We start from the raw sequence: 27,134 nt of genomic DNA, 5'->3' as shown, positions 1-27,134 counted from the left end.
TGCTCTTGGCCAACTGCTGTCATTGGTAACAACTAATTAACAGCCAATGTAGCAGCGCCCTGACACTTCTGGATCTGATTTAACTCACAAGGAAAGTAAAGAAGAAAACAGAAGAGGAAACAGTCTGTCAGCACAGGAGGGGGGAACAGGTAATAGAAGGGGTCTCCTACACATCCTTTGATGTTGGAGTGTCTGCAGTCAAGAGCCTCTGAGACATAGAATCATAGATTCATAGAATGGGTTGAGCTGGAAAGAAGCTTAAAGATCATCTAGTTCCAACTCCCTTGACATGGGGAGGAGATGAGGGAAAGTTTCTTTGCTGCAAGAGTGGTCAGAGATTGGAACAGGGCTGCCCAGGGAAGTGGCGGAGTCACCATCTATTCTTCTTGCTCTTTTTCAGTGGCAATGGGGCTACAATTCTGTCCTAACAAATAGCTTAAGTAAAGGGCAGCGGTTAAACCTCTTAAACCTGAATTGAATGAGAGGAACAAGAGGAAATAGCCTGAAGTTGTGCCAGGGGAGGCTTAGGTTGGAGATTAGGAAAAATCTCTTTGCTGCAGGAGTGGTCAGGGATTGGCACAGGCTGCCCAGGGAGGTAGGTGGTGGAGTCCCCATCCCTGGAGGTGTTCCAGAAACCTGTGGCCATGGCACTTGGGGCCATGGTTTGATGGCCATGGTGGGGTTGGGTTGTTGTTGGCCTGGATGATCTTAGAGATCTCTTCCAACCCAAATAATTCTGTGATTCTTTGATTGTCATCTCCTGCTGGCATAAAAAGAATCATGCAAGTTTACACCACTTGATGGGAGGTTACTCCAAGAATGCAAAGAGTCTGTTCCACTGCTTGGGCTGGTGGCTGTGTGCTGCAACACTAAATCCTGCATGAAATAGATGACCTTTGAATTTTGAGGACTTGATTGGGTGGCAGAACATGAACACAAACTTTGTGCTAAGTGATTCTGCTGTGTGTCAGTGTCCTATTCTTTTATTAGCTCTTAGGGAAGTCTGATGCCTGCAGAGTTGTCCTGGATTGAGGACGTCACTAGGGAGGTGGTTAAGGCCTCATCCCTGGAGATGTTCAAGGTGAGGCTTGACAGGGCTCTGGGCAACCTGATCTAGTTGAGGATGACCCTGCTGACTGCAGGGGGTTGGACTGGATGAGCTTTGGAGGTCCCTTCCAACCCAGAGTGCATCTGGAACATTGTGTCCAGTTCTGGGCTCCTCAGTGCAAGAAGGACCTCAGGGAACTGCTTGAGAGAGTCCAGCAGAGAGACACAAGGATGCTGCAGGCAGTGGAACATCTTCCTCATGAGGAGAGCCTGAGGGAGCTGAGGGCTCTGTAGCTTAGAGAGGAGGAGCCTGAGGGTGACCTCATTGCTGGGGATCAAGATGTGCAGGGTGATGCCCAGAGGCTGGAGCCAGGCTCTGCTGGGCGCTGCCCAATGCCAGCACAAGGGGCAGTGGTGGAAGCTGAGGCAGAGGAAACTCTATGGAAACAGGAGGAAGAATTTTGTCCCTGTGAGGGTGACAGAGCCCTGGAGCAGGCTGCCCAGGGGGGTTGTGGAGTCTCCCTCTCTGGAGAGATTCAAAACCTGCCTCGATGTGTTCCTGTGTGATCTGCTCTAGGTGACCCTGCTTTGGCAGGGGGTTGGACTGGGTGAGCTTTTGAGGCCCCTTCCAGCCCCTGACATTCCCTGGCTCTGTGATTCTATGATTCATCTATGAAACTTTCTGGCCTGGTACAGCCCTCAAGACTATTCATTACCCATTACAGCTTTTCCAAGCATGATGAAGCTGCCAGGCTGGATGTGGCTCTGAGCAACCTGATCTGGTGTAAGGTGTCCCTGTCCATGGCAGGGAGGTTGGAAGATCCCTGAAGTCCCTTCCAGCCCTAACAATTCTATGATTTTATGCAGCCAGGCTGGATGTGGCTGTGAGCAACCTGCTGTAGTGTGAAGTGTCCCTGGCCATGGCAGGGGGATTGGAACTGGCTGAGCCTTGAGGGCCCTTCCAGCCCTGACAATTCCATGACTTACTGAAAAAACCCACCAGTATTTCTTGTGAAACTGGTGGAATGGGTTGCACAGAGCGGTTGTGGTGTCTCCATGCTTGGAGATATTCAAACCCCAGCAAGGCAACGTCCTGAGCCACCTGTTGCGTGAGCCCTTTGGACCAGCCACTCTCCAGAAGTTCCTTCCTACACCTTGGGATCCGTGATTCTGGCAGAGAAGGGAAGGTTTGCTTTAACGATGGGCGACGCAGCACTGCACTTCTGCTCGACTTTGATCAGAGCAACCACTCGGGCATCTCCCTCCCCCGTGTCTCAGCCCTGCCGTTTCCTGGCACCTCTTCCTCTTCTTCCTTTCATGCGTATGCACGCAACAAACCCGGGAAAGCAGTGCTCCTCTTCCGCGCCGAATAAACCCGGCCGGGGGCGACAGCAAGCGTACCCCCCGGGCTCCCGGCGGTCCTGCCGCCCTTTCTCCGCTTTACACCCGCGGCAGCTGTGCAACCTCCACAGGCCCCGCCGCAGCGCAGCCAGCCCGGACCCAAGTGCCTATGGGAGCCTCCCGCATCCCCTCGGGCATGCCGGCAAGGCTGAGCCCCGCAGACACCGACGGCGGGGAGATGTCGGGAGGCTCCGCGCTCCGCCCGCTGCCGCTGCCGCCTCCTAGCTCCCATCTAGCTCCCATCCAGCTCCCATCTAGCTCTCATCTAGCTCCCACCTAGCTCCCATCCAGCTCCCTCCTAGCTCCCACCTAGCTCCCATCCAGCTCTCACCTAGCTCCCATCCAGCTCTCATCCAGCTCTCATCCAGCTCCCATCCAGCTCCCATCCAGCTCTCATCCAGCTCCCACCTAGCTCCCATCTAGCTCCCATCTAGCTCCCATCCAGCTCCCACCTAGCTCCCATCTAGCTCCCATCTAGCTCCCATCCAGCTCCCTCCTAGCTCCCATCCAGCTCCCATCTAGCTCCTATCCAGCTCCCTCCTAGCTCCCACCCAGCTCCCTCCTAGCTCCCATCTAGCGCCTATCCAGCTCCCACCCAGCTCCCCGCTCCTCACGGCCCGCAGCCGCCGGGGCGGGCGCCGCCGCTGCGCACAGGGCAGGTCGCGGGGTCGCGGCGGCGCAGGCGCGCGCGGCGGCGCAGGCGCGGCGCGGGGCGGGGGAGGGGCGGGCAGGGGAACGCTGATGCAAGAGGCGAGTGCGGCGCTCGCAGGCGACGGCTGACCGCGTCCCGCCTCGGCGCTCCGCCGCTGCCTCCGCCCGCGTCCCGCTCCGCTCCGCGCACGGCCGCAGCCATGTCGGGCGACGAGGTGAGCAGCCGGCCGGGGCCGCCGCCGGCCGGGGGGCCCGCGGAGGGGGGAGCCGGCTCGCAGGCCCGAGCCTGGGCCGGGGCCGCCGCCGCCGCCGCCATGTGGGCAGCCCGGGCCTGCGGCCTCCGCCCCGGGGCACAGCCGGCGCCTCGCTGCCGGGGTGGTCGGCGGCGCGGTGGGGCCCTGCCTGGGAGCTGCCGGCCGCCGCTCGCCCCCGCCCCGGCCGCCATCCGAGATCGCGGCGGCCGCGGCCCGGGGCGGTGGGCGGAGGCGGGGCCGGGGCTGCGTGCGGAGCGGGAGGCTTCCCCCGGAGCCTGCCGGCCTCTGCGCGCCGCCGGGGCGCCGCCGGGCCCGCCGCTCTGCTCCGCTCTGCTCTGCCCTGCTCTGCCTCCGCCTGTCCTGGGAAGGCCTCCGGCTGGCTCCGAGCTGCCCCTGTGCTGCCGGCGCCTGCCTCTGCTAGACGGCGGGCCGGGGAGGAAGGCGGGTTTCCCCGTCGTGTGCCTTGCGCTCCCAGCGATGCTGGCTTAGAGCTCTCTTCCTGGAGCTCTCATAGCTTGGGGGTTAGGCCCGAGAGCTGAAGAGCCACGTCTTAGCAAGCGCTGGCGGCGGGATCCGATGGGGTTAGCACGGGCACGCTCCCAAGGAGCTGGATACAGCTGTCTGAGGCATCCTGGAAGTGTGTTAGATGCCATGTGTTGGTGCCTTTGCTGACCTCTTTTCGGTTGGCCTCATAGGGAAAAGGAAAGGAAAGCTCAACAGGAGCTCTCAGTGTGCACTTGCAGCCCAGAAAGCCAACCAGAGCCTGGGCTGCAGCAGGAGAAGTGTGGCCAGCAGGGCAAGGGAGGTGATTCTCCCCCTCTGCTCAGCTCTGGGGAGACCCCACCTGGAGTACTGCCTCCAGTTCTGGAGCCCCTATGACAAGAGGGATGTGGAGGTGCTGGAAGGTGTCCAGAGAAGGGCCAGGAGGATGATCAGAGGGCTGGAGCTGCTCTGCTGTGAGGACAGACTGAAGGAGTTGGGGCTGTTCAGTCTGCAGAAGAGAAGGCTCCCAGGTGACCTCATTGTGGCCTTCCAGGATCTGAAGGGGGCTACAGGAAGGCTGGGGAGGGACTGCTCAGGATCTCAGGTAGTGATAGGAGTAGGGGGAATGGAATGAAGCTGGAGGTGGGGAGGTTGAAGCTGGAGGTGAGGAGGAAGTTCTTCCCCATGAGAGTGGTGAAGCCCTGGAATGGGTTGTCCAGGGAGGTGGTTGGGGCCCTGTCCCTGGAGGTGTTTAAGGCCAGGCTGGCTGAGGCTCTGGCCAGGCTGATCTAGTGTGGGGTGTCCCTGCCCATGGCAGGGGGGTTGGAACTGGCTGATCCTTGTGGTCCCTTCCAACCCTGACTGATGCTGTGATACTATGATACTATGACTCGTGTGAGGTTATAAGGAGCTCGATGGATGACAGTAGCCTGGGGGGAACTGGACTGGCTGAGTCCATGAGGTGGCCACTTTTTGGTGGTCCGTAGTGGCCACTACTTTCTGGTGGTGTTTAAAACACCTGGGTGGCTTGTTCTGAGCAAAGTGATCACTCTAGCCTTGGAGACAGGCAGGTCATAATTTCTGCTAGGTAATAAAGAAGAAGTAGTGTAGTTACTAATTGTTTTAATGATAGCTGAAACTGACTTTTTCAGCTACTTCACCAGCCAGGAGGAATGTACTGCGTCCTGGTGCTTAATTATCTCCTTGAAACTGCAGCTCTAATGTCCAGGTTGTGCTCTGCTTCTGGAAATTAACACCCAGGAATGGTTGCATCAGATCCTTTCTGTCTGCTGACCATAAAGCAGTTCATCTGGAGTTTCCTGGGTTGGGTTTAGTTTAAGTGGCAGTAGAATTGTTTCATTGCATTTGCTCTGCTGTTGAGGTGATGTCAGCAAGATCCAGCACAGTCAAGTTGCATCTCTGGATTGATTTGGGTGACAGACTAAAACTGGTAACAGGTACCCGCAGTTAAACTGTCACTGTTAGGTCTTTGCATTTCTGAGAGTGAGGAGAGTCCCTGCCTTCCAGAGCTTCTCTCTATCTGGTTGTTTGGAGGAAAATAGTTTATTATTGACATGAAGTTGGTGATATTTCGTAGAATCAATGAGGTTGGAAAAGACCTCAAAGATTATCAAGTCCAACCTGTCACCCAACACCTCCTGACAACTAAACCATGGCTCCAAGTGCCACATCCAATCCCCTCTTGAACACCTCCAGGGATGGGGACTCCACCACCTCCCTGGGCAGCACATTCCAATGGCCAATCTCTCTTGCTGGGAAGAACTTTCTCCTCACCTCGAGTCTAAACTGGCACAGCCTGAGACTGTGTCCTCTTGTTCTGGTGCTGGTTGCCTGGGAGAAGAGACCAACCCCCACCTGGCTACAGTCTCCCTTCAAGTAGTTGTAGACAGCAATAAGGTCTCCCCTGAGCCTCCTCTTCTCCAGGCTAATTTACAGCAAATGAGGTGGGTGATAACCCACAAAGATGAATCTGAACCTTCCACTGGTTGTAGGTGTTACAAAACTGCCTTCTGGCATTGAACTGTGACTTAAAAGTTTTCAGACCTGCCTAGAAAATGGAACTCCCTCTTAGAAAGACCTCCTGAGTGCTGCCCAGAAGTGTGGCACAGCAGAGGCAACACAGGCCCTGTTTGCAAGGGGAACCGGTCCCTTAATGATTTAGCTCATTAAAAGCCCTATTAGATAGCCAAAACTTCTCCTGGCCCTGTAGTTTCCTGAAGCTTCAGGAAATGATAGCAGAGAATGCTGTGTTTTGAGCAGCCTGATGGTTTAGATGCAGACTGAATAGAAGGGGATTAACCAAGTTGGAAGAGACTTGTGAGATCAAGTCCACCCTGTCATCCAACACTATCTAAACAGCTAAACCATGGCACCAAGCAGCCCATCCAGTCTCTTCTTCAACACCTCCAGGGATGGGGACTCCACCACCTCCCTGGCCAGCACATTCCAATGGCCAATCTCTCTTGCTGGGAAGAACTTCTTCCTAACATCCAGCCTAAACCTTGCCTGGCACAGCTTGAGTCTGTGTCTTCTTCTGGTGCTGGGTGCCTGGGAGAAGAGCCCAACCCCCATCTGGCTCCAACCTCCCTTCAGGTAGTCATAGACAGCAATAATTGGTCTTAATTTTGCACTCCAGTTAATTGCTTTGCCTTATTTTGGCACATTAAGTCAGTGTAGTATAAGGGTACCTGACCCAACTTTATCAGTCCCTGTCCACCTGTCTGTGTTTAGTCAGACTAATGAAATGGGATATATCTGTGACCTCTCTTAAATCCCCAGTTCAAAGGTGACTTCTGTCTCAGGACATTTGGGCTGTGGAAGCTTTGATTCTCCTCTTTAGTTTTTCCCTTTGTTCTTTTGCTTGTTTATTTCATGGGAGTTAGGATTTGGACTGGAGGCCTTTGAGGTAAGGAGGAGATGTGTGGAGTGGGGTGTGAGAAGGAGCTGCATGGTCTGCAGAGAAGAAAACCTCCTAGGGGAATTTGGCTCTGAGAGCAGAAACAGGATGGGAAATTTAGAACCATTTCTCCACAGGGAGAGCAAAAGTTGTGGTGTATTTGGGGTGGGGGCTTCAGCCCCTTCAGTAGAAGGCCTGCATGTAGGGTGAGTCAGTGTTTAAATGGCATCATAATGCTTCAGCTAATCGAGCCTCCTGAATGGAGTCTGCATGGGGTGCCATGGTTTAGTTGATTAGATAGTGTTGGGTGATAAGTTGGACTCAATGATCTCAAAGGTCTCTTCCAACCTGCTTGGTTCTATTCTGTTCTGAAGAGGGAGGAGGAATGAAGGACCTTGTGAAATGTCTAGCTCAGATAGGCAAAGCAGAGCAGGCTGCTTATCAGGCTGGCTAGTTTATATCATGATTTGTGTGACCTGAGACTCCTGCTGGCTTCTCACTGAAGCCCTTGATGAGTAAAAATAGCTCAGGCATAGGCTTCTTTCTCAGGTTGTGGAGCTCTTCCCTTAGTTTCCTGAGAGCTACTAACATGGTATGAGTAGGTCTTGTGTTTGAAGGAGCTTGGCTTGACCTGGCTGGATGGCATGGGCTGTTCAGAGCAGTTCTCTGTTGTACTTTTTTTTTCCCCTCAGCTGTGTAGCTGGCCTTGAACAATCTCCCTGCATCAAGAAGTTGTCCTTGTGTGGTAACTTCAGTGTGATACTGCTGAAGACAGGCTCTGTCTCTTGTAGACACAAGATATGCTTTGTGGTGGTTCAGGCTGAAGGGAAACTTTTTAGAACAGAATAGAGTTAACCAGGTTGGAAAAGGCCTTTGAGATCATCCAGTCCAACCTATCACCCAACACCATCTGATCAACTAAACCATGGCACCAAGTGCCTCATCCAGTCTCCTCTTAAACACCTCCAGGGATGGTGACTCCACCACCTCCCTGGGCAGCACATTCCAATGCCCAATCTCTCTTTCTGGGAAGACCTTCTTCATTACCTCCAGCCTAAACCTCCCCAGGCACAGCTTGCGACTGTGTCCTCTTGTTCTGGTGCTGCTTGCCTGGGAGAAGAGACCAACCCCCACCTGGCTACAACCTCCCTGCAGGGAGTTGCAGAGAGCAAGAAGGTCTCCCCTGAGCCTCCTCTTCTCCAGGCTAAGCAACCCCAGCTCCCTCAGCCTCTCCTCACAGGGCTGTGCTCCAGACCCCTCCCCAGCTTTGTTGCCCTTCTCTGGACACCTTCCAGCATCTCAACATCTCTCCTAACCTGAGGAGCCCAGAACTGGACACAGGACTCAAGGTGTGGCCTAACCAGTGCTGAGCACAGGGCAGAATGACTTCCCTGCTCCTGCTGGCCACACTCTTCCTGATGGAGGCCAGGATGCCCTTGGCCTTCTTGGCCCCCTGGGCACACTGCTGGCTCCTGTTCAGCTGCTGTCAACCCTACCCCCAGGTCCCTCTCTGCCTGGCTGCTCTCAGCCACTCTGAGCCCAGCCTGTAGCACTGCTGGGCACTTCTGCTCAGAGGTGAATGATTTGGGGCAGATGGGCTGATGCCTCCTCAGGAATTCTTACACCTGACCTAAGCATGCTTGCTTGATCATGTGAAAAGAGGAAAGGAAGACCAAACCCCTACTCTTCAGAGTCTTGCCAGGCTTCTTTGGAATGAGTCATGAGTTGGAAAATGGTGTTGATGTGCTTGCTCCTGAAGCTGTGGGCTTGCCTGTGCTTCCCTTGTGCTTCAGCAGCCTGGGGAGGTCCCAGAGCAAGGCAGCAGACAGCCGAACCGGTTGTGCACATTCTTTGATGACTCTGCATGACAGGAGCACAATTCATAGCTGTGTGTAAGCACTAGAGGCAAGCCCTAGCCCAGCATGCACAGCTAAAGGCCACACTTCAGCAGTTTGCAAGCCTCAAGCTTCAGTGTCCCATAGATGTGGACACTTCTGTGATGTTGTGCTTCAAACACAGATGGCATTGGGTTGGAAGGGACCCTCAAAGGTCATCTTATCCAACCCCCCTGCAGTCAGCAGGGACACTTCCAGCCAGAGCAGGCTGCCCAGGGCCACATGGAGTCTGATCTTGAATATCTCCAGGGATGGGGCCTCAACCACATCCCTGGGTGACCTGTTCCAGTATTTCACCAGCCTCACTGTGCAGAATTTCCTTCTGATGTCCCACCTAAACCTGCCCTGCTCCAGTTTCAAAGCACTGCCCCTTGGCCTATTACCACAGGCCCTCCTGACCAGTCCTTCCTCAGCCTTCCTTTAGGTCACCTTCAGATACTGAAATGCAGCTCTGAGGTCTCCCTGGGGCCTTCTCTTCTCCAGGGTGAGCAGCCCCAACTCTCTCAGCCTGACTTCATCTGATCATCTTTGTGCCCTCCTCTGGACCCACTCCACCTCTAAACACATGTATACAGCTTGCTGCCTGTCAGTGGAACTATTATGGAATAGCAAAAGTTCCAGGAAATTGGAAGAACTCCAGAAGGATGTTGTGTAGGAGAAAAGTGTGAGGAAAACCTTGCTTTGTAGAGAGAGGGAAACACTTGCCAGACTTGCAGGGTGTGACAAAAGAGGAAGCTGGAGAAGGTGATGAAGGGGTGGGGTTTTATACCTTGCAGCTCATATAGCTTGGAGCTGCCTGCCAATACCTGGAGGGATCCTGCAGGAAGGCTGCAGAGGGGCTTTTCATGTGTCTAGAGACAGTTCAAGGGGGAATGGTTTGAGGCTGAGGGAGAGCAGGGTTAGGCTGGAGCTGAGCAAGAAGTTCTTCAGTGCAAGGGTGGTGTGACTCTGGAACAGGCTGCCCAGGGAGGTTGAAATTGTTGCTGCTTCCTCCCTGGAGGTGTTCAAGGCCAGGCTGGATGAGGTCTTGAGCAGCTAAGTCTGGTTGAGAGGCATTTCTGCTCATGGCAGGGAGGTTGCAGTAGATGACCTCTGAAATCCCTTCTAACTTAAGGCATTCTATGATTTTCATGAGTGAGGCCACTTGTGGTGTGGATTTTTAGCTACCTGTGAGAACATTCTTCAATTAGTAGACAAGAAAAACCTAGAGAAAGAGTCTCATTGAACAGCTACCATTGTTTGATATAGGGGTATGGAACAAAACTGACCAACAGCTGTGATGGTCAAAGGTGTATCTTAAATGAAGAGAGGGGGATTCCTGTATTGGAAAACAGAGGAGTTCATGGTCTGCAGATGAGCAGGATAAAAGTGGATCTTGATGAGTGCCTCCTTCACAGCCAGACTAGGTCAATTGAGCTTCTTCAATGGTTAAAGAACTCATTGGCAGCTTTTAGTCACTTGGTCTCTGAGATTCAGGTTCCCACCTGTGGGGGGGAAAGGATGAGACCTTTACTACTTCATAGTGTTGAGAGCTCATATTTTGCTTGTTGCTAGCTTCTAGGCTTCTGCCTGGTGCAGAGCATCCTTGTCAAGAGAGTTTGGCTTCTAGGCTTCTGCCTAGTCCACAGCATCCTTGTCAAGAGAGTTTGGCTTCTAGGCTTCTGCCTAGTGCAGAGCATCCTTGTCAAGAGAGTTTGGCTTCCAGGCTTCTGCCTAGTGCAGAGCATCCTTGTCAAGAGAGTTTGGCTTCCAGGCTTCTGCCTAGTGCAGAGCATCCTTCTCAAGAGAGTTTGGCTTCCAGGCTTCTGCCTAGTCCACAGCATCCTTGTCAAGAGAGTTTGGCTTCTAGGCTTCTGCCTAGTCCACAGCATCCTTGTCAAGAGAGTTTGGCTTCTAGGCTTCTGCCTAGTCCACAGCATCCTTGTCAAGAGAGTTTGGCTTCCAGGCTTCTGCCTAGTGCAGAGCATCCTTGTCAAGAGAGTTTGGCTTCTAGGCTTCTGCCTAGTGCAGAGCATCCTTGTCAAGAGAGTTTGGCTTCTAGGCTTCTGCCTAGTCCACAGCATCCTTGTCAAGAGAGTTTGGCTTCTAGGCTTCTGCCTAGTCCACAGCATCCTTGTCAAGAGAGTTTGGCTTCTAGGCTTCTGCCTAGTCCACAGCATCCTTGTCAAGAGAGTTTGGCTTCCAGGCTTCTGCCTAGTGCAGAGCATCCTTGTCAAGAGAGTTTGGCTTCTAGGCTTCTGCCTAGTGCAGAGCATCCTTGTCAAGAGAGTTTGGCTTCTAGGCTTCTGCCTAGTCCACAGCATCCTTGTCAAGAGAGTTTGGCTTCTAGGCTTCTGCCTAGTCCACAGCATCCTTGTCAAGAGAGTTTGGCTTCTAGGCTTCCGCCTGGTGCAGAGCATCCTTCTCAAGAGAGTTTGGCTTCCAGGCTTCTGCCTAGTGCAGAGCATCCTTGTTAAGAGAGTTTGGCTTCCAGGCTTCTGCCTAGTGCAGAGCATCCTTGTTAAGAGAGTTTGGCTTCTAGGCTTCTGCCTAGTCCACAGCATCCTTGTCAAGAGAGTTTGGCTTCTAGGCTTCTGCCTAGTCCACAGCATCCTTGTCAAGAGAGTTTGGCTTCTAGGCTTCTGCCTGGTCCACAGCATCCTTGTCAAGAGAGTTGTTGATAAATGTTGCCTTTCAATAAGCCTGGCAGTGAATGTGTCTCACAAATGGAAGTACAAAGTGTACCTGAGGTGAGCAGGCTCTGAGGTAGCTGTGTGCTTCAGTTTTCTTTTGTAGTGCTGGTTCAGTGATTGCTCTGCAGAGTCTTAACTGCACAATTGGAGCCCATCATAGCAAGGGGATAGAGAAGTGGCTGGCCTGTCAGAAAGGTACACCTCCCACATGTTTTCAGCTGAACTCATACCTAGATGGCAGGGAACTTGGGACTGTCACAGGAGCAGTAGCAGAAGCTCTAAACTGTAAAGCAGAGTTTTAATCTCTTGTGTATTGGCCACATCAGTTATGGCCTGGGACAAGATCTGCCCCTGTTTGGAGTCAGTTCTTGGATTACCCTGTTGCAGAGCTGGGAAAATTCCTGGTTGAGGTTGAAGCCAGGGGACAGTTTGAAGGAATGCCAAGAGAAACTTAAAGGTCTTGTAAGTAACTGCTGCATGGTTGTTGGTGTGCTGCTAAGGAACTCTTGACTTTCACAGATGATTTTCGATCCCACTATGAGCAAGAAGAAGAAGAAAAAGAAGAAGCCCTTTATGCTGGATGAGGAAGGAGGGGATACACAAGCAGAGGAGACGCAGCAGTCAGAACCAAAAGAAGCTGAACCAGAGCCAACAGAAGACAAAGATGTTGAAGCAGATGAAGAGGACAGCAGGAAGAAAGGTAAAGTGAGCCCACAGAGCTGAACTCCCAAGGGTAGTTCCATTTCAGGAGCTGGGCCTCACAGTGCTGGGGCCCAGGTTTGTTCAGAGGTTTGAGCAGAGCTCCTCTGCCTCTGTGCAGGGCCTGTTTCCCTCCTGCTTCACAGGCAAAGGCATCCAGCAAGCCACCCATCATTCCTGTAATCTCCACTTCCCTGCCTCAGTCTTTTGTGTGAGTGTGGTGAAGAGGTTGTTAAATTTATGAATATGAAATATGAATGACGAAAATACTACTTTTATTAATTACCAAACTATTAATAACCGATACATCACCAACTTATATCCATGTTCTAGTGCACGTTCGTGATGAAATACATTCCACAAGTGGCTTAATGTTATGATTAGAACTCAATTGAACTCTCTATAGACCCTTTCTATATTTACAGAAGGGAGGGTGCGGTTCCGCCGCTTGCCCACTAGGTGGCGACTCGGCGGCCCGCGGGCGGCTCCTGGATATACACAGCAGTATTATGATCTTTCTGTGCGTCAGCGCTCACTCTGCTGGACGCAGAGACTTTGAGCTGAGTGCTAGTGGATGGAAAGCACGTGGACGATACTCTGTAGCTGTCGTTTGTAGCAAGGTGGGGGTCCGGCAGGCGGCTGCCACTGGACTGGTTCCTAGGCGAGTTGGATGCCGGCGTTGGGTTACTGTCTGCTCTCTCCGCAGCAGTGGAGAGGGAATAATGGAACCTGGGCTTAGCGTGGAAGCAGGTTCCCTTCAGGGCTCGGTCGATTCCCTCCAGACAACAGGGATCGGTCCTGGTCGGGGTCGGCCCGTGGGGTCGGCCCTCAGAGTCAGCCCGCACGGCAGGGCGGGACAACGGTGGCCGTTAGGTGAGCTTGGACGATGCGGCAGCAGGCAAAGCTACGGGGTCGGCCCAACCACGGCGATTCTCGGGGCTGATGCAAACAGCCTCGGGGAGAGAATGCGGCTGCGTTAGGCGGCAGATTCTCGTTCACTGAGCTTAAAGGAGCAGCGGGATGCTCGGAGTGGTCCCGGGTCCGGTGCAGTATAGGCATGAACAGTGCTTTAGTCTTCCCTGAGGTTCACAGGGCTCAGAGCGGCACTTGTGGCAGCTTCTCTCCCGCTATGGCGGGGCTAGGCATACGTGGACTCGGTATCAATCGAGTCCCTTCTCCCCGGCAGCTGGGCAGATCTTCCCCTCGGGGGTCAGTCCAGCCCTCCGGTGGCACGGTGGGCTCTCCCGGTCGGTACGACTGGCTGTAGCGACGCTGGGCTCCTCAGCATCGCTAAGGTCCTCCCTCTGTGCTTCTCCCGATGCAGAGCCTTTCAGTATTTGTGCATGTATAACAGAAGCTAACAACAGTAAGCTCAATGGCAGAGGCTGCAGCTCGAGATTTGCTCTCTCGAGCAAGCACAGAGACAAAATGAATGAGGGGGGCACCTTGTTTACCGACTGGGGTGATACTTACAGATTCCTCGAGGCTGGGCTTGACCAATGGGCACTCCCATAAACAACTGGCTTCAGCCTATAGAAAGCATGAAGCTAGAGTTATGCCATGCTTGGTGTCAGCACGAGCGCTGCATGCGCTGGGTGCGTGCTGGCCTGGCTAAGGCCTTGGCTTTTGTCTTCCTCCTGGGGGAGGGGGAGCTTGTCCACATGCTGGGACAAGATTCAGTATCTGGGCATGATGTGCCTTCACCACAGTGAGGCAATACAAAGAGAATCCCCCTAAAACAGTGGTGAAGCTGTTCTGTGTTTTCCCTGGGCACCTGTTGCAAATAATTGCAGCTGGCTTTCCTTTGAGCACTTAAGCAGCAGTGTGCTAAGAGAGACCTGGTGAAGAGGAGCTGGTGTGTGGGCAGCTGGGGCTGTGCTAAGTAGGGTGTGCTTTGGAATCTTCCAGGGAATAAGCCTGTGGTTTATTTTGTGTGTGTGTGCCCTAACCTTGCATTTGAAATGGAGGCCAATGTCACTTCAAGATGACCTGGTTCAGGGAGTGCTGTCTGTTAACTTACATCCAGTTGGTTGATAAAATTGGCTCCTGCAGTAGGCCAAGGAAATTTACACCTTCCACCTATGGCTCCCTCTTCAGTTTCTTCAAGCATCTCTACTATCCTGACCCAAGTGGCTGCTTTCTCTTCTGCAGCAGAAAAAGAGATGAAGCACTTAAATCAGTAGCTGCAGTTGGAAGATGCAGAAGCTGTAAAATAGTGCTGAGGTAGTTGGGGGGAGAGGGCAATGGCCTCTTTGCAACAAGATAAGGGAAGACCAATGGATGTCATCTATCTGGACATCTCTAAGGCCTTTAACACAGCCCCCCACAACATCCTTCTCTCTGAGCTGGGGGGATAAGGATTTGATGGGTGGACTCCTCAGTGGATAAGGGATTGGTTGGATGGTTGAATCCAAAGGGCAGTGGCCAGCAGCTTAAAGTCCAGATGGAGAGGGGTGATAAGTGCTGTCCCCTAAGGGTCTGTGCTGGGACCAGTGCTGTTCAATATCTTCACCAATGATATTGACAAGTGAGGTTGAGGCACCCTCAGCAGGTTTGCTGATGACACCAAGCTGAGTGGTGGTGTTGATAAGACTGAAGGACAGGCTGGCATCCAGAGGGACCTGCACAGGCTGGAGAGGTGGCTGAGGACTCTCATGAGGCTCCATAAGGCCAAGTGCAAGGTCCTGCACCTCAGTTGGGGCAACCCTTGATATCAATCCAGGCTGGGGGTGATGAGATTGAGAGCAGCCCTGCAGAGAAGCCTTTGGGGCTGCTGGTGGATGGGAAGCTGGACAGGAGCCAGCAATGGACACTGGCAGCCCAGAAGTCCAGTGGCAGCCTGGGCTGCATCAAAGCAGCACAGCCAGAGATGGAGAGAGGGGATCCTGCCCCTCTGCTCTGCTGAGACCCCACTTGGAGTCCTGTGTCCAGCTCTGGGGCCCCCAACACAGGAGGGGCATGGACTTGCTGGAGAGGGCACAGAGGAGGCCACAGAGATGACCAGAGGGCTGGAGCACTTCTATGTGGACAGGCTGAGAGATGGGGTAGGTAAACCTGGAGAAGAGAAAGCTCCAGGGACACCTTAGAGCAGCCTTCCAGTACCTGAAAGGAGCCTACAAGAAGGCTGGGGAGAGACTGCTTAGGAGGGCTGGTGGTGGTTGTACGAGGGGCAATGGTTTGAAAGTGGAGCAGGGGAGATTTAGGTTGGACATCAGGAGGAAGCTCTTCATACCAAGGGTGGTGAGACACTGGAACAGGTTCCCCAGGGATGTGTTTGAGGCCCTGTTGCTGGAGACATTCAAGATCAGACTCAGTGTTGCCCTGGGCAGCCTGCTCTAGTTGGAGGTTCCTCTGCTGACTGCAGGGGTGTTGGGCAGGATGACCTTTGAGGGTCCCTTCCAACCCAAAGCAATCTCTGAAGCTGCACACCCTGCAGGGTGTCTGTAGGGGCATTGTCTATATCTTAATGTCATGCCTTGAAGATGTGGGTGTAGTTACAAACCTGAGTGTGAACCTGTGCTCCAGTCCTTGCCCTTCTCTTGGCATTCCTTTGTTTTTCAGATACAACAGATGACCTGGATGATTTAAACTTCTTCAATCAGAAGAAAAAGAAGAAAAAAACAAAAAAGATATTTGATATAGATGAAGCAGAAGAAGGTGTAAAGGTTTGTTCACCTGGCTAGGCTAGAAGCTTTCTTGCTTTCATTTTCCTGGGGCCTGGCGGTGCAGGAGTTGTTCCCAGACTGTCCCTGTGCCTTGGTGCACTTAATGGAACTTAGATTTCACTTTGCCTCTGGTGTGGAGTAGGTTCTGCTGAACATGCTGCTCCTCCAGGACTTTCATTGCCCAGGAGTATAAAGGCAGCTAATGGTTATCAACCCCAGCACAGGAGCTTCCACCTCAACAGGAGGAGGAACTTCTTCACTAAGGCTCACAGAGCCCTGGAGCAGGCTGCCCAGGGGGATTATGGAGTCTCCTTCTCTGGAGACTTTCAGGCCCTGTCTGGATGTGTTCCTGTGTGACCTGCACTGGATTCTGTGGTCCTGCTCTGGCAGGAGGGTTGGACTAGGTGATCTCCACAGGTCCCTTCCAGCCCCTGACATCCTGTGATCTGCACAACGAGCAAGGGATTTTGCAACCAGTAGTGAGGGCTGGCTGGCATCAAGGTTGATTGTATTTTGTGGCAAGAGAAGTCACAGAATCACCAAGGTTGGAAGAGACCTCAAAGATCACCAAGTCCAACCTGTCACCACAGACCTCATGACTAAACCATGGCACCAAGTGCCACATCCAGTCCCCTCTTGAACACCTCCAGGGATGGGGACTCCACCACCTCCCTGGGCAGCACATCCCAATGGCCAATTCCTCTTTCTGGGAAGAACTTCCTCCTCACCTCCAGCTTAACCCTTCCCCTGGCACAGCTTGAGACTGTGTCCTCTTGTTCTGGTGCTGGTTGCCTGGGAGAGGAGACCAACCCCTTCCTGGCTAAACCTCCAAAAGCCAGCCCTTCAAATAAAGGATTTATCTCTGCTAAGATATGAACCATTTTGACCCTCCTTTTACCCTGATTTTTTCCTTGGCCACTCTGCTGTGTCCCAGAAGCTGTTAGAGATGTTTTCACTTTCCTCAAGTTTATTCCAAGCAGTGCTTTTGTATCAGGTGCTGGTGTAACTGGCAAGCCTGGGGAGCCAGAGGACAGAGCAATGTTACCTTCTGTTTAAAGCTCCTCTTTAGAGTCTGTGTTCTGGGAAACCAAAAGTCACTCAGCTCTGCCCCAGCCAGGTGAAAAGCAGAATTGTGCTAACAAATGGCACTGGCTGCAGGTAGCAACAGCTTTGTCCTACCTTAGTGGTAGGTGTTTTGTTCCCTTCCTCCTCAACATGGCTGATGCCTTTGGCTAAGTGTAGTGTGTCCTTCTACCAGAAGATTTTTGGCCTGCCTTGGTAGCCTAGCAGGAGCCATTTGGAGTGTTTCCAGGTGCATGCACAGGCTGCCTCTGCCTACTGGCTGAAGGAGCTGGGGTTGTTCAGCCTGGAGAGGAGAAGGCTCCAGGGACACCTAATAGCAGCCTGCCAGTACCTGAAGGGGGCTGCAAGAAGGCTGCAGAGAGACTGTTCCCAAAGGTCTGCAGTGATAGGACCAGGGACAATGGCTTCAAACTGGAGCAGAGCAGATTTAGATTGGATGTTAGGAGCAAGTTCTGCACCATGAGGGTGCTGGAGCACTGCAACAGGTTGCCCAGGCAGGTGGTTGAGGCCCTATCCTTGGAGATATTCAAAGTGAGGCTCAGGAGGGCTCTGGGCAACCTGATCTAGTTGAGGATGTCCCTGCTGACTGCAGGGGGTTGGACTGGATGAGCTTTGGAGGTCCCTTCCAGCCCAGAGCATTCTGTGTATCCATGAACTCAGCTATCCCAAAGGCAATAGTATAAACTAAGCCTTAATACTGGACTGCAGCTGGAGGCAGGTGCTAGCCTGCAGCTGAGCTTGGCATGTCCTGTCTCATTGGAGTAATGCAGCACTCTTCAGCTTCCTCCAGTTGTGTTCTTTGGTGTTAGGTTTCAGGGCTGTGGTGGATAGTGCCTGTGTTCACCTAGCACAGTCTACTCCAAAGGCTATTGAGGAAGAAATTCTTCCCCATGAGGGTGGTGAGGCACTGGAACAAGTTGCCCAGAGAAGTTGTGGAGGCTTCAGGCCTTCACGTGTTCAAAGCCAGGTGGGACAGGGCCTTGAGCAACTTGATCTATTAGAAGGTGTCCCTGGGTATGGGAAGGGGGTTGGAACTAGGTGCTCTTTGAGGCCACTTCCAACCCAAGCCACTCTGTGGTTTCTGATGCTGTGCAGTGATGGTTTGGGTTCAGTCCTGTCAACTGTGGCCTTGCTGTTTCTTTACAGGACTTGAAAATTGAAGGAGATGTGCCAGAGGCAGTAGAACCTGAAGATGACCTGGATATCATGCTGGGCAATAGGAAGAAGAAAAAGAGGAATGTGAAGTTTCCAGATGAAGATGAGATAATGGAGAAAGATGAAGGTGAGAGCATAACCTAGCTCAGTGAGAGCTGGAAAGTCAAATGTAACCCATCCTGTAGGTGAAGGGTTTTCTTCAAGTGCCTTTTGTGTTCCAAACTCCTTTTGTTCCCTTTGCCACTCTTCTCTGTCAGCAAAATGTTCTCTAGAAGCCCTGTGAAGCTGCCCTAAGTGCTGGTGTGCCTGGTAGGCAGCCAAACAGAGCAGACTTGAGCTCATGTCTTGGTGGAGTCTCCTTTGATAGACCTTTCAGAAACAGTGTAAGCAGGAGGTGAAAGAATGGTTTGGGGCTTTTTTTCCCTCCCCCTCTCTTGTTAATGTATCCCAAACCCCTCTCTTTACAGCTTTTGAGGATGAAGATAGCAAAAAAGATGATGGAATTTCTTTCAGCCTTCATTCAGGACCTGCATGGGCAGGCTCAGAAAGGGATTACACATATGATGAGGTAATGTTCAGAAGTCTTCTGCAGTACTTCTTGGCCATGTGGAGCAGGGCCCTGGGCTATTTGTCCTATTTCTACCTGGAGATGAAGGGACTTGGAGTCATGCAGAGTCATAGAATGGTTTGGGTTGGAAGGGACCTTCAAGATCAGCTAGTTCCAACCCCCCTGCCATGGGATCCACCAGCCCAGGTTGCTCATCCAGCCTGGCCTTGAATGCTTCGAGGGAGGGGGCATCCACAACCTCCCTGGGCAACCTGTGCCAGAGTCTCCTCACCCTCACTGGAAAGAATTTCTTCCTAAGCTCCAGTCTGAATCTGCCCTGTTCCAACTTAAATCCATTACCTCTTGTCCCTCTGCTGAACACACAGCACACCTTTTATCTTAGCTGACTTTCATCCTGGGCTATCACAGAAGTGTCAGGGTTGGGAGGGGTCTTAAAGATCACCTAGTTCCAATGCCCCTGCTGTGGACAGGGACACCTCACACTAGACCAATAGTTAAAGCTCCTCTGCAAATAGGCTGAGGTGTTGTAGGCTGTGAAGTAAGCCCTTGGGGTATCTGCCTTTCCATTTTGAATTTGTCAAGGGCTTGCAGTGCCAGGGCAAGGGGCAATGGCTTTGAGCTGGAAGAGGGAAGGTTGAGACTGGAGATGAGGAAGAAATTCTTGAGAGTGAGGGTGGGGAGACACTGGCACAGGTAACCCAGGGAGGCTGTGGCTGTCCCCTCCCTGGAGGTGTTCAAGGCCAGGCTGGATGAGGCCTTGAGCCACCTGGGCTGGTGGGAGGTGTCCCTGCCCGTGGCAGTGAGGTTGGAGCTGAATGATCTTGAAGGTCCCTTCCACCCCAACCCATGCTAGGATTCTATGAAATCCCTTTGGCAAGGGAATGCAAATCCTGTGGGCAGATCTGAAGCTGAGGAAGGGAAGCAGACTTGTGTGGAATGAAGAATCACAGAGTGTTAGGGGCTGGAAGGGGCCTCCAAAGCTCATCCAGTCCAACCCCCTGCCAGAGCAGGGTCACCCAGGGCAGGTCATGCAGGGACACTGCAGGTGGGTTTTGAATCTCTCCAGAGAGGGAGACTCCACAACCCCCCTGGGCAGCCTGCTCCAGGGCTCTCTCACCCTCACAGGGAAAAAGCTCTTCCTCCTGTTTGCATGGAGCTTCCTCTGCCTCAGCCTCCACCACTGCCCAGCCCAGTCTGTGCTTTTCCTCAGTGTGTGCTCAAGAGCTTATGGGGAAATGCTGGCAGGCAGTGATGGGGAAATGCTGGCAGGCAGTGAGTGATGGTCTGATGCTCCAGATGGATGCTGTTTGCAGTGTGTTAGCAGTGATGTGCTGTGAGGAGTGCAGGCTGTGAATCCCTTCTCTCTTTGCAGCTGCTCAACAGAGTATTTAACATCATGCGGGAGAAGAACCCGGACATGGTAGCTGGGGAGAAGAGGAAGTTTGTCATGAAGCCTCCCCAGGTTGTAAGAGTAGGGACCAAGAAAACATCTTTTGTCAACTTCACAGATATCTGCAAATTGTAAGTTTCCTCCTGAGATGTGGCAGGAATTGGGGGGGGGAGGGGATGAGTGCACTCTGCTGTGCTGCTGGCTGTGTGTTGAGCGCAGGGCTTCTGGCCAGCCAGAGGTGAAAGGAAAGCTCTCTGTCTCCTGCTGCTCATTTCTTCCACACCTCTCTGCCAGAGGAGGTTTCTGAGGGAGGGTGCTCTGAGCATTTATTGTGTTACACTTACATTTTGAACCTGCTGCATGGGCTGAAGCTGACCCTGTGGCTTTGTGAGTTCACTGGCTGCTGTCAAGCCTGTACTTGGCTCACAGAATCAACCAGGTTGGAAAAGACCTCAGAGATCATCCAGTCCAACCTAATACCCAACACCTCCTAGCAACCAAACCATGGCTCCAAGTGCCACATCCAGTCCTTTTTTGAACACCTCACCAGTGATGCTTTGCAGTTCTTGAGTGAGGGGTGGGGAAAGTGCTTTCTAGTTTGAGCTCCTCCTGCTGGGTGGTCTGGAGTTCAGCAATATTGTATTTTCCCCCTTGCTGTCTGTTCTCTAGGTCTTAATTATCTGTTCTGAAGGCAGTTCTGTTCTTTGGGAATGCAGCTCTGCTTTTGGTTTAGAAGTGTGCCAGAAAACAGCCCTCAGGATCTGACTAGTCCACTGAAGTGCATTTTTAATGGGAGCTAGTAACACTTTTTGTCAGGAGGTGGGGAAGGATAGGAGAATAGGGATGAAAGCAATGAAGCAATGAGGTTGGAAAAGACCTCCGAGATCACCAAGTTCAACCTTTCACCCAGCACCTCTTGACAATTAAACCATGGTGGGTTGCTCTGCAACTGAGCTTTTGAGGTGGAATGTGTAATCTGGATCTACTATGGGCACAGGTGTGACCCTGGAAGACATTAGTCTGTGAAGTGGTGCTCTTTAGGTGACTCTTTGGAATGCTGCAGAATCATTGAATCAATAAGGTTGGAAAAGACCTCAGAGATCATAAAGTCCAACCTGTCACCCAACACCTCCTGACAGCTAAACCATGGCTCCAAGTGCTGCATCCAGTCCTTTCCTGAACACCTCCAGGGATGGGGACTCCACCACTTCCCTGGGCAGCACATCCCAAAGGCCAATTCCTCTTTCTGGGAAGAACTTTCTCCTCACCTCCAGCCTAAACCTCCCCTGGCACAGCTTGAGACTGTGTCCTCTTGTTCTGCTGCTGGTTGCCTGGGAGAAGAGACCAACCCCCACTTGGCTACAGCCTCCCTTCAGGGTGTTGGAGAGAGCAATGAGGTCTCCCCTGAGCCTCCTCTTCTCCAGGCTAAGCAACCCCAGCTCCCAGTCTCAAGCAGAAGATTTTTAACAGTTACTGTGAAGGAGGGTTTGGGGTTGGGGGTAGTGGTTGATATCTCTCTTATTTTCTCTCTGTGCTCTTCAGTGCAGGCCCTCTGGCAGTGCCCTCTTCTAAACTCAGTAATTTAAGATTGCTTTAGCCTGCCAGCCCTGTGTATAAATGTCAGCTGTTTCTGGAGGCAGGAGCTCAGAGATGTCCTTTGCTCTATTTTCAGGTTGCATCGTCAGCCAAAGCACCTCCTGGCATTTTTGTTGGCAGAGCTGGGTACAAGGTAAGGCTGCTGGGCACTCTGTGTGGGAAGCAGCTGCGTCACTCTTGGTGTCTGATCAAAAATAACCCTCTGTGTATCTCTGCTGGAACACCAGAGACTCCCTCTGCCGAGTGACTGCAGGGATGCCATCGTGGGGAAGAGCTACAGAGGCAAACCCCTAAGCCCCAGGGAACAGTTTAGGTGAGGGCTGGGATTCCCTTGATGAAAGATGCTCTGACAGCAGAGGTGTTTGCCACACTCACTGAGGATGGCTCTCTGGCTTCTCTCCCCCTAGGGCAGACAATGGGTAACCAGGGAAGGCAGAGAGCCTGGCTGCCTGATCAGAGTTGTTTGGGTTGGGAAAGCCCTCTGAGACCATCCAGTGCAACTGTCACCCCCACCCTGGCCACTCAAACCATGGCCCCAAGTGCCATGGCCACACATTTCTTGAACACCTCCAGAGGTGGGGACTCCACCACCTCCCTGGGCAGCCTCTGCCAATCCCTGAGCACTCTTGCAGCAAAGGAAAGTTTTCCTCCTCCCCATCCTCACCCTCCCCTGGCACAATTTCAGGACATTTCCTCTCCTTCTATCACCTGTGACTAGGGAGAAGAGCCCAACCCCCACCTCACTGCAGCCTCCTCTCAGGGAGCTGTAGAGAGCAATGAGGTCTCCCTCAGCCTCCTCTTCTTCAGACTGACCCACCCCAGTTCCCTCAGCTGCTCCTCATAAGACCTTTTCTCCAGACCCTCCAGCAGCTTTGTTGCCCTTCTCTGGACACTCTCCAGCAATCAGTGTTTGGTAGTGAGTGGCCCAGAACTGAACCCTATTTGAGGTGGCAAGCCTTGTGTCCTTGCATCTTGCCTGATGCAGTGAAATCCACCTGTCCTGGCATGAATCTGTTGGGTTTTGTCTCTTCAAAGGTCTCCTGTGTGGTGCTGTGCTTCCTGCTTGTCCTCATTTCTCTGGTGTAGACTGCACTGGTGTTAGGAGTGGGTATAGAGAGTCCAGGAGTCTGATTGTAACCTCTGTACCATGAATGCCCATTTGGGGTGGGCTTTGGAGTCTCTTCAGCTCCAGATATAAACACTTAGAGACCAGAGTGTCAACAATCATTCAGATTACTACATCAAAATGGGTAGAAGAGGATCTTACTTAGACACAGCTTCCTAGGTGTAGTTGTCTTGGTCACTTCTGTGTTAGTGCTCAGCTCTGTAAAGCTCTGGTGATTGGGTTGCTTAACTCTGAGCTCTGCTGGAGCTGGTTTTACAGCAGTGAGGGTAGTGCTTGGACAAAACTCCCTCAAGGTTTTCAGGTACCCTTAAACTCCTGCATTCCCCTCTCCCCCCAGTATCACAGTATCACTTAGATTGGAAGAGACCTCGAGGATCATCAAGTCCAACCTATCAACACAGACCCCATGACTAGGCCATGGCACCAAGTGCCACATCCAATCCCCTCTTGAACACCTCCAGGGATGGGGACTCCACCACCTCCCTGGGCAGCACATCCCAATGACGAATGACTCGCTCGGTGAAGAACTTTCTCCTCACCTCCAGCCTAAACTTCCCCTGGTGCAGCTTGAGACTGTGTCCTCTTGTTCTGGTGCTAGTTACCTGGGAGAAGAGACCAACCCCTTCCCAGCTACAACCACCTTTCAGGTAGTTGTAGAGGGCAATGAGGTCTCCCCTGAGCCTTCTCTTCTCCAGGCTAAACAACCCCAGCTCCCTCAGCCTCTCCTCACAGGGCTGTGCTCAAGGCCTCTCCCCAGCCTTGTTGCCCTTCTCTGGACACCTTCAAGTCTCTTAATGTCCTTCTTAAACTGAGGGGCCCAGAACAGGACACAGGACTCAAGGTGTGGCCTAACCAATGCAGAGTCCAGGGGCACAATGACTTCCCTGCTCCTGCTGGCCACACTATTCCTAATGCAGGCCAGGATGCCATTGGCCCTCTTGGCCACCTGGGCACACAGCTGGCTCATATTCAGGCAGCTGTCAATCAGCACCCCCAGGTCCCTCTCTGTTTAGGAGCTCTCAGCCACTCTGACCCCAGCCTGTAGCTCTGCATGGGATTGCCATAGCCAAAGTGCAGCACCTGGCACTTGGACTTGTTGAATGCCATCCTGTTGGACTCTGCCCATCTGCCCAGTCGGTCGAGGTCCCTCTGCAGAGCCTTTCTACCCTCTGACTGACCAACATCTGCCCCTAACTTGGTGTCATCTGCAAACTTGCTGGTGACTGACTCAATCCCCTCATCCAGATCATCAATGAAGATGTTAAAGAGCACAGGGCCCAGCACTGATCCCTGGGGGATGCCACTGGGGCCTGGCTGCCAGCTGGCTGTGGCACCATTCACCACCACTCTCTGGGCTCAGCCTCCAGCCAGTTCCTAACCCAGCTCAGAGTGCTGCTGTCCAAGCCATGAGCTGACAGCTTGGCCAGCAGTTTGATGTGGGGGGTGGTGTCAAAGGCCTTGCTGAGGTCCAGGCAGACCACATCCACAGCCTGCCCCACATCCACCAGGCAGTCACCTGATCATAGAAGGAGATCAGGTTGGAGAGGCAGGACCTGCCCTTCCTAAATCCATGTTGGCCAAGCAATTCTGACTTCTTTCCTTGTCTTCCTTCACGTTCTTGGGCTTCTTTTAGTGCGTGGTGTGTTCTGCAAGTCACATAACTGAGCTTGCTTTTCATTTTAGTGGCTCAATAGATGGTAACAACCAACTTGTCATCAAAGGAAGATTCCAGCAAAAACAGATAGAAAATGTCTTGAGAAGATATATCAGTAAGTACAGCTCCCTTTGCCCTCTGCACATTGCTCTCACACCCCTTCTGATGCCCCAGGTATGGCCCCCACCTGTGTGCGTGCCCTGGAGATCCTGTGCTGGGAAGCTGCAACCTTGCTGGCAGCTTTCTGCTGCAGTAAACCAAGTGCAGGTGGTTCTGCCATGGTTCTGCCAAGCACCTAACTCATTCTCTGCCCTGCAACACACCAAGGGATCCCTTATGTATGGCCCCCACCTGTGTGCATGCCCTGGAGATCCTGTGCTGGGAAGCTGCAACCTTGCTGGCAGCTTTCTGCTGCAGTAAACCAAGTGCAGATGGTTCTGCCAAGCACCTAACTCATTCTCTGCCCTACAACACACCAAGGGATGGTTCTGCCAAGCACCTAACTCATTCTCTGCCCTACAACACGCCAAGGGATGGTTCTGCCAAGCACCTAACTCATTCTCTGCCCTACAACACACCAAGGGATGGTTCTGCCAAGCACCTCATTCTCTGCCCTACAACACACCAAGGGATATAGTTAAAAATGTTTGGAGAATTCCTTCTTTTCCTCTGACTTCAATTTCTTGGCTTTGAGACCTGTGGAAAGTGGCACTGAGTGCTGACTTCAAGCCTGTTGCCCATGCTCATTACCAAACACAGCCTGTGTTAGCTGCTGGTCAGATCCTGTGTAACACAACCTAACTGCTCTGGTGCTGTGCCTGAGCAAGAGCTGCTGCCCTCTGAGTGCTGGTTCAGCAGAGGAAGTTCTGGAACACCAGTGGGAAGTCTGAACTGGTTGTTACTATTTTCAGCCAGCAGTGTCAGTGCATAATGTACCACATGAAACCTGCTCCTGATTAGCCTGGGAACTGCAGGGAGGAATTTTTAGGTTGCCTCAGCCTCTGTGATATTCCCGCCCCCCCCCCGAGTTAAGTCACTTTTAGGCATTTAAAGGTTGTTGTAATTTAATGAGCAGACAGCTTGCTCTACTGCTCCAGGAGGGGCAAAAGAAGTAACACAGGAAGGATGGGACAGGACTGGCAAGTTCAAAGGGGAAGGCTATTCACAAAGGACAGTGCAAAGCATAGCAAATGCAAAGCAAGCCATAGTCTGGGCTTAACACAGAAGCTCATTAAGCCAAATCTTAACACACACACACACACACACACACCCTCCTTCTGTGCCAGGCCAGCAAAACCTGGGCTTCCAAGCCCCCCTCCCTGCCCTCCATACCACAAAGGTTTGTGATGCAGCACAAAATTCAGCTGGCCAGCTCCAGGCCCCAGTTGGCAGCATTGCCAGGGCTGGCCAGCTCCAGGCCCCAGTTGGCAGCATTGCCAGGGCTGACCAGGCCTCACTTCCTTGCCAGGGAGATCACAGAATCCGTAAGGCTGGAAAAGGCCTCAGAGATCAAGTCCAACCTATCACCCAACACCTCCTGACAACTAAACCATGGCTCTAAGTGCCACATCCAATCCGTTTTTGAACACCTCCAGGGATGGTGACTCCACCACCTCCCTGGGCAGCACATCCCAATGGCCAATCTCTCTTGCTGGGAAGAACTTTCTCCTCACCTCTAGCCTAAACTTTCCTTGGTGCAGCTTGGGACTGTGTCTGAGATAAGAACTTGCTTCATCCTTCCTGGGAGGGGAAAGGGAGGGAAGGGGGGTGAAAGGGAGGGAAAAGGAGGGAAGGGGGGTGAAAAGGAGGGAAAAGGAGGGAAGCAGGGGGGAAAGGGAGGGAAAAGGGGAGAAACTTGATTTTGCTTCCAGTTTTATAAGGAGGCAGGACTTATGGGGATGAAGTACAAAGATGTCTCTTTCTGGTAGCCCTCCTGAGCCTCTCTAGCATCCGGAGGTCTGGAGCTCCGCAGTGGGGTTAAAGGCAGCCAGCCTGAAAGCGCCCCAGAGATTGCTCAAGGCTAGGGGCTGAAGGAGCAGTGGTGCTGCTGCTGCATGATGTTTTAACTGCTCCCCTCCTTCCTTCCTTCCTGCCCTGCAGAGGAGTATGTCACCTGCCACACGTGTCGCTCCCCAGACACCATCCTGCAGAAGGACACCAGGTTATACTTCCTGCAGTGCGAGACCTGCCACTCGCGCTGCTCCGTCGCCAGCATCAAAACCGGCTTCCAGGCTGTCACGGGCAAGAGAGCGCAGCTCCGTGCCAAAGCTAACTAGTTTGCTAACCCACACTGGATGGTGCAGAGTGTCCTGGGGAGAGCTGACTTGGACCACTTTGTATCCCCAATGGATTTACCATTGTATTAAAACCAGATTGTAAAAACTACCCAAGCGACCTGGCTGTCGAGTGATTTCTGGGGCTGCCGGACCCTGGTGAGCTGCGGCTCTCCTCGAGCTCTTCACCTGCATTGGCTCATGGAAAGGCATTCTTGCCAAGCCTCAGGAAGGTGAGGGGAGAGGGAAGGGATTTTGCCAAGCCTCAGGAAGGTGATGGGAAAGGGAAGGGATTTTGCCAAGCCTCAGGAAGGGGATGGGAAAGGGAAGAGATTTTGTCAACCCTCAGGAAGGTGAGGGGAAAGGGAAGGGATTTTGCCAAGCCTCAGGAAGGTGAGGGGAAAGGGAAGGGATTTTGCCAACCTTAAGGAAGGTGAGGGGAAAGGGAAGGGATTTTGCCAAGCCTCAGGAAGGTGAGGGGAAAGGGAAGGGATTTTGCCAGCCCTCAGGAAGGTGATGGGAAAGGGAAGGGATTTTGCCAACCCTCAGGAAGGTGATGGGAAAGGACATTGCCAAGCCTAAGGCAGGGGATGGGAGAGGAGGTG

The 27,134-nt window shown here is 52.8% G+C and overlaps 1 protein-coding gene across 1 annotated transcript; it reads left to right on the top strand.

Annotated features, from left to right (window-relative positions):
• The first annotated feature begins 3,163 nt into the window (after window positions 1-3,163).
• Window positions 3,164-26,641, top strand: EIF2S2 (eukaryotic translation initiation factor 2 subunit beta). The gene is made up of 9 exons (XM_068149753.1): window positions 3,164-3,314; window positions 11,840-12,020; window positions 15,581-15,684; window positions 17,914-18,049; window positions 18,390-18,490; window positions 19,863-20,011; window positions 21,553-21,609; window positions 24,286-24,371; window positions 26,357-26,641. Exons 1-9 carry the CDS (start codon window positions 3,300-3,302, stop codon window positions 26,530-26,532), a joined length of 1,005 nt encoding a protein of 334 aa, XP_068005854.1. The 5' UTR covers window positions 3,164-3,299; the 3' UTR covers window positions 26,533-26,641.
• The last annotated feature ends 493 nt before the right edge of the window (window positions 26,642-27,134 follow it).

This window comes from Melanerpes formicivorus, unplaced genomic scaffold (genome assembly GCF_026170545.1).
Source record: "Melanerpes formicivorus ecotype bairdi unplaced genomic scaffold, bMelFor1.0.p_v2 SCAF_19, whole genome shotgun sequence".
NCBI lineage: Eukaryota > Metazoa > Chordata > Aves > Piciformes > Picidae > Melanerpes > Melanerpes formicivorus.
Note: the sequence above shows the minus strand (reverse complement) of the source record. Positions and strands in the feature narration are given on the sequence as shown.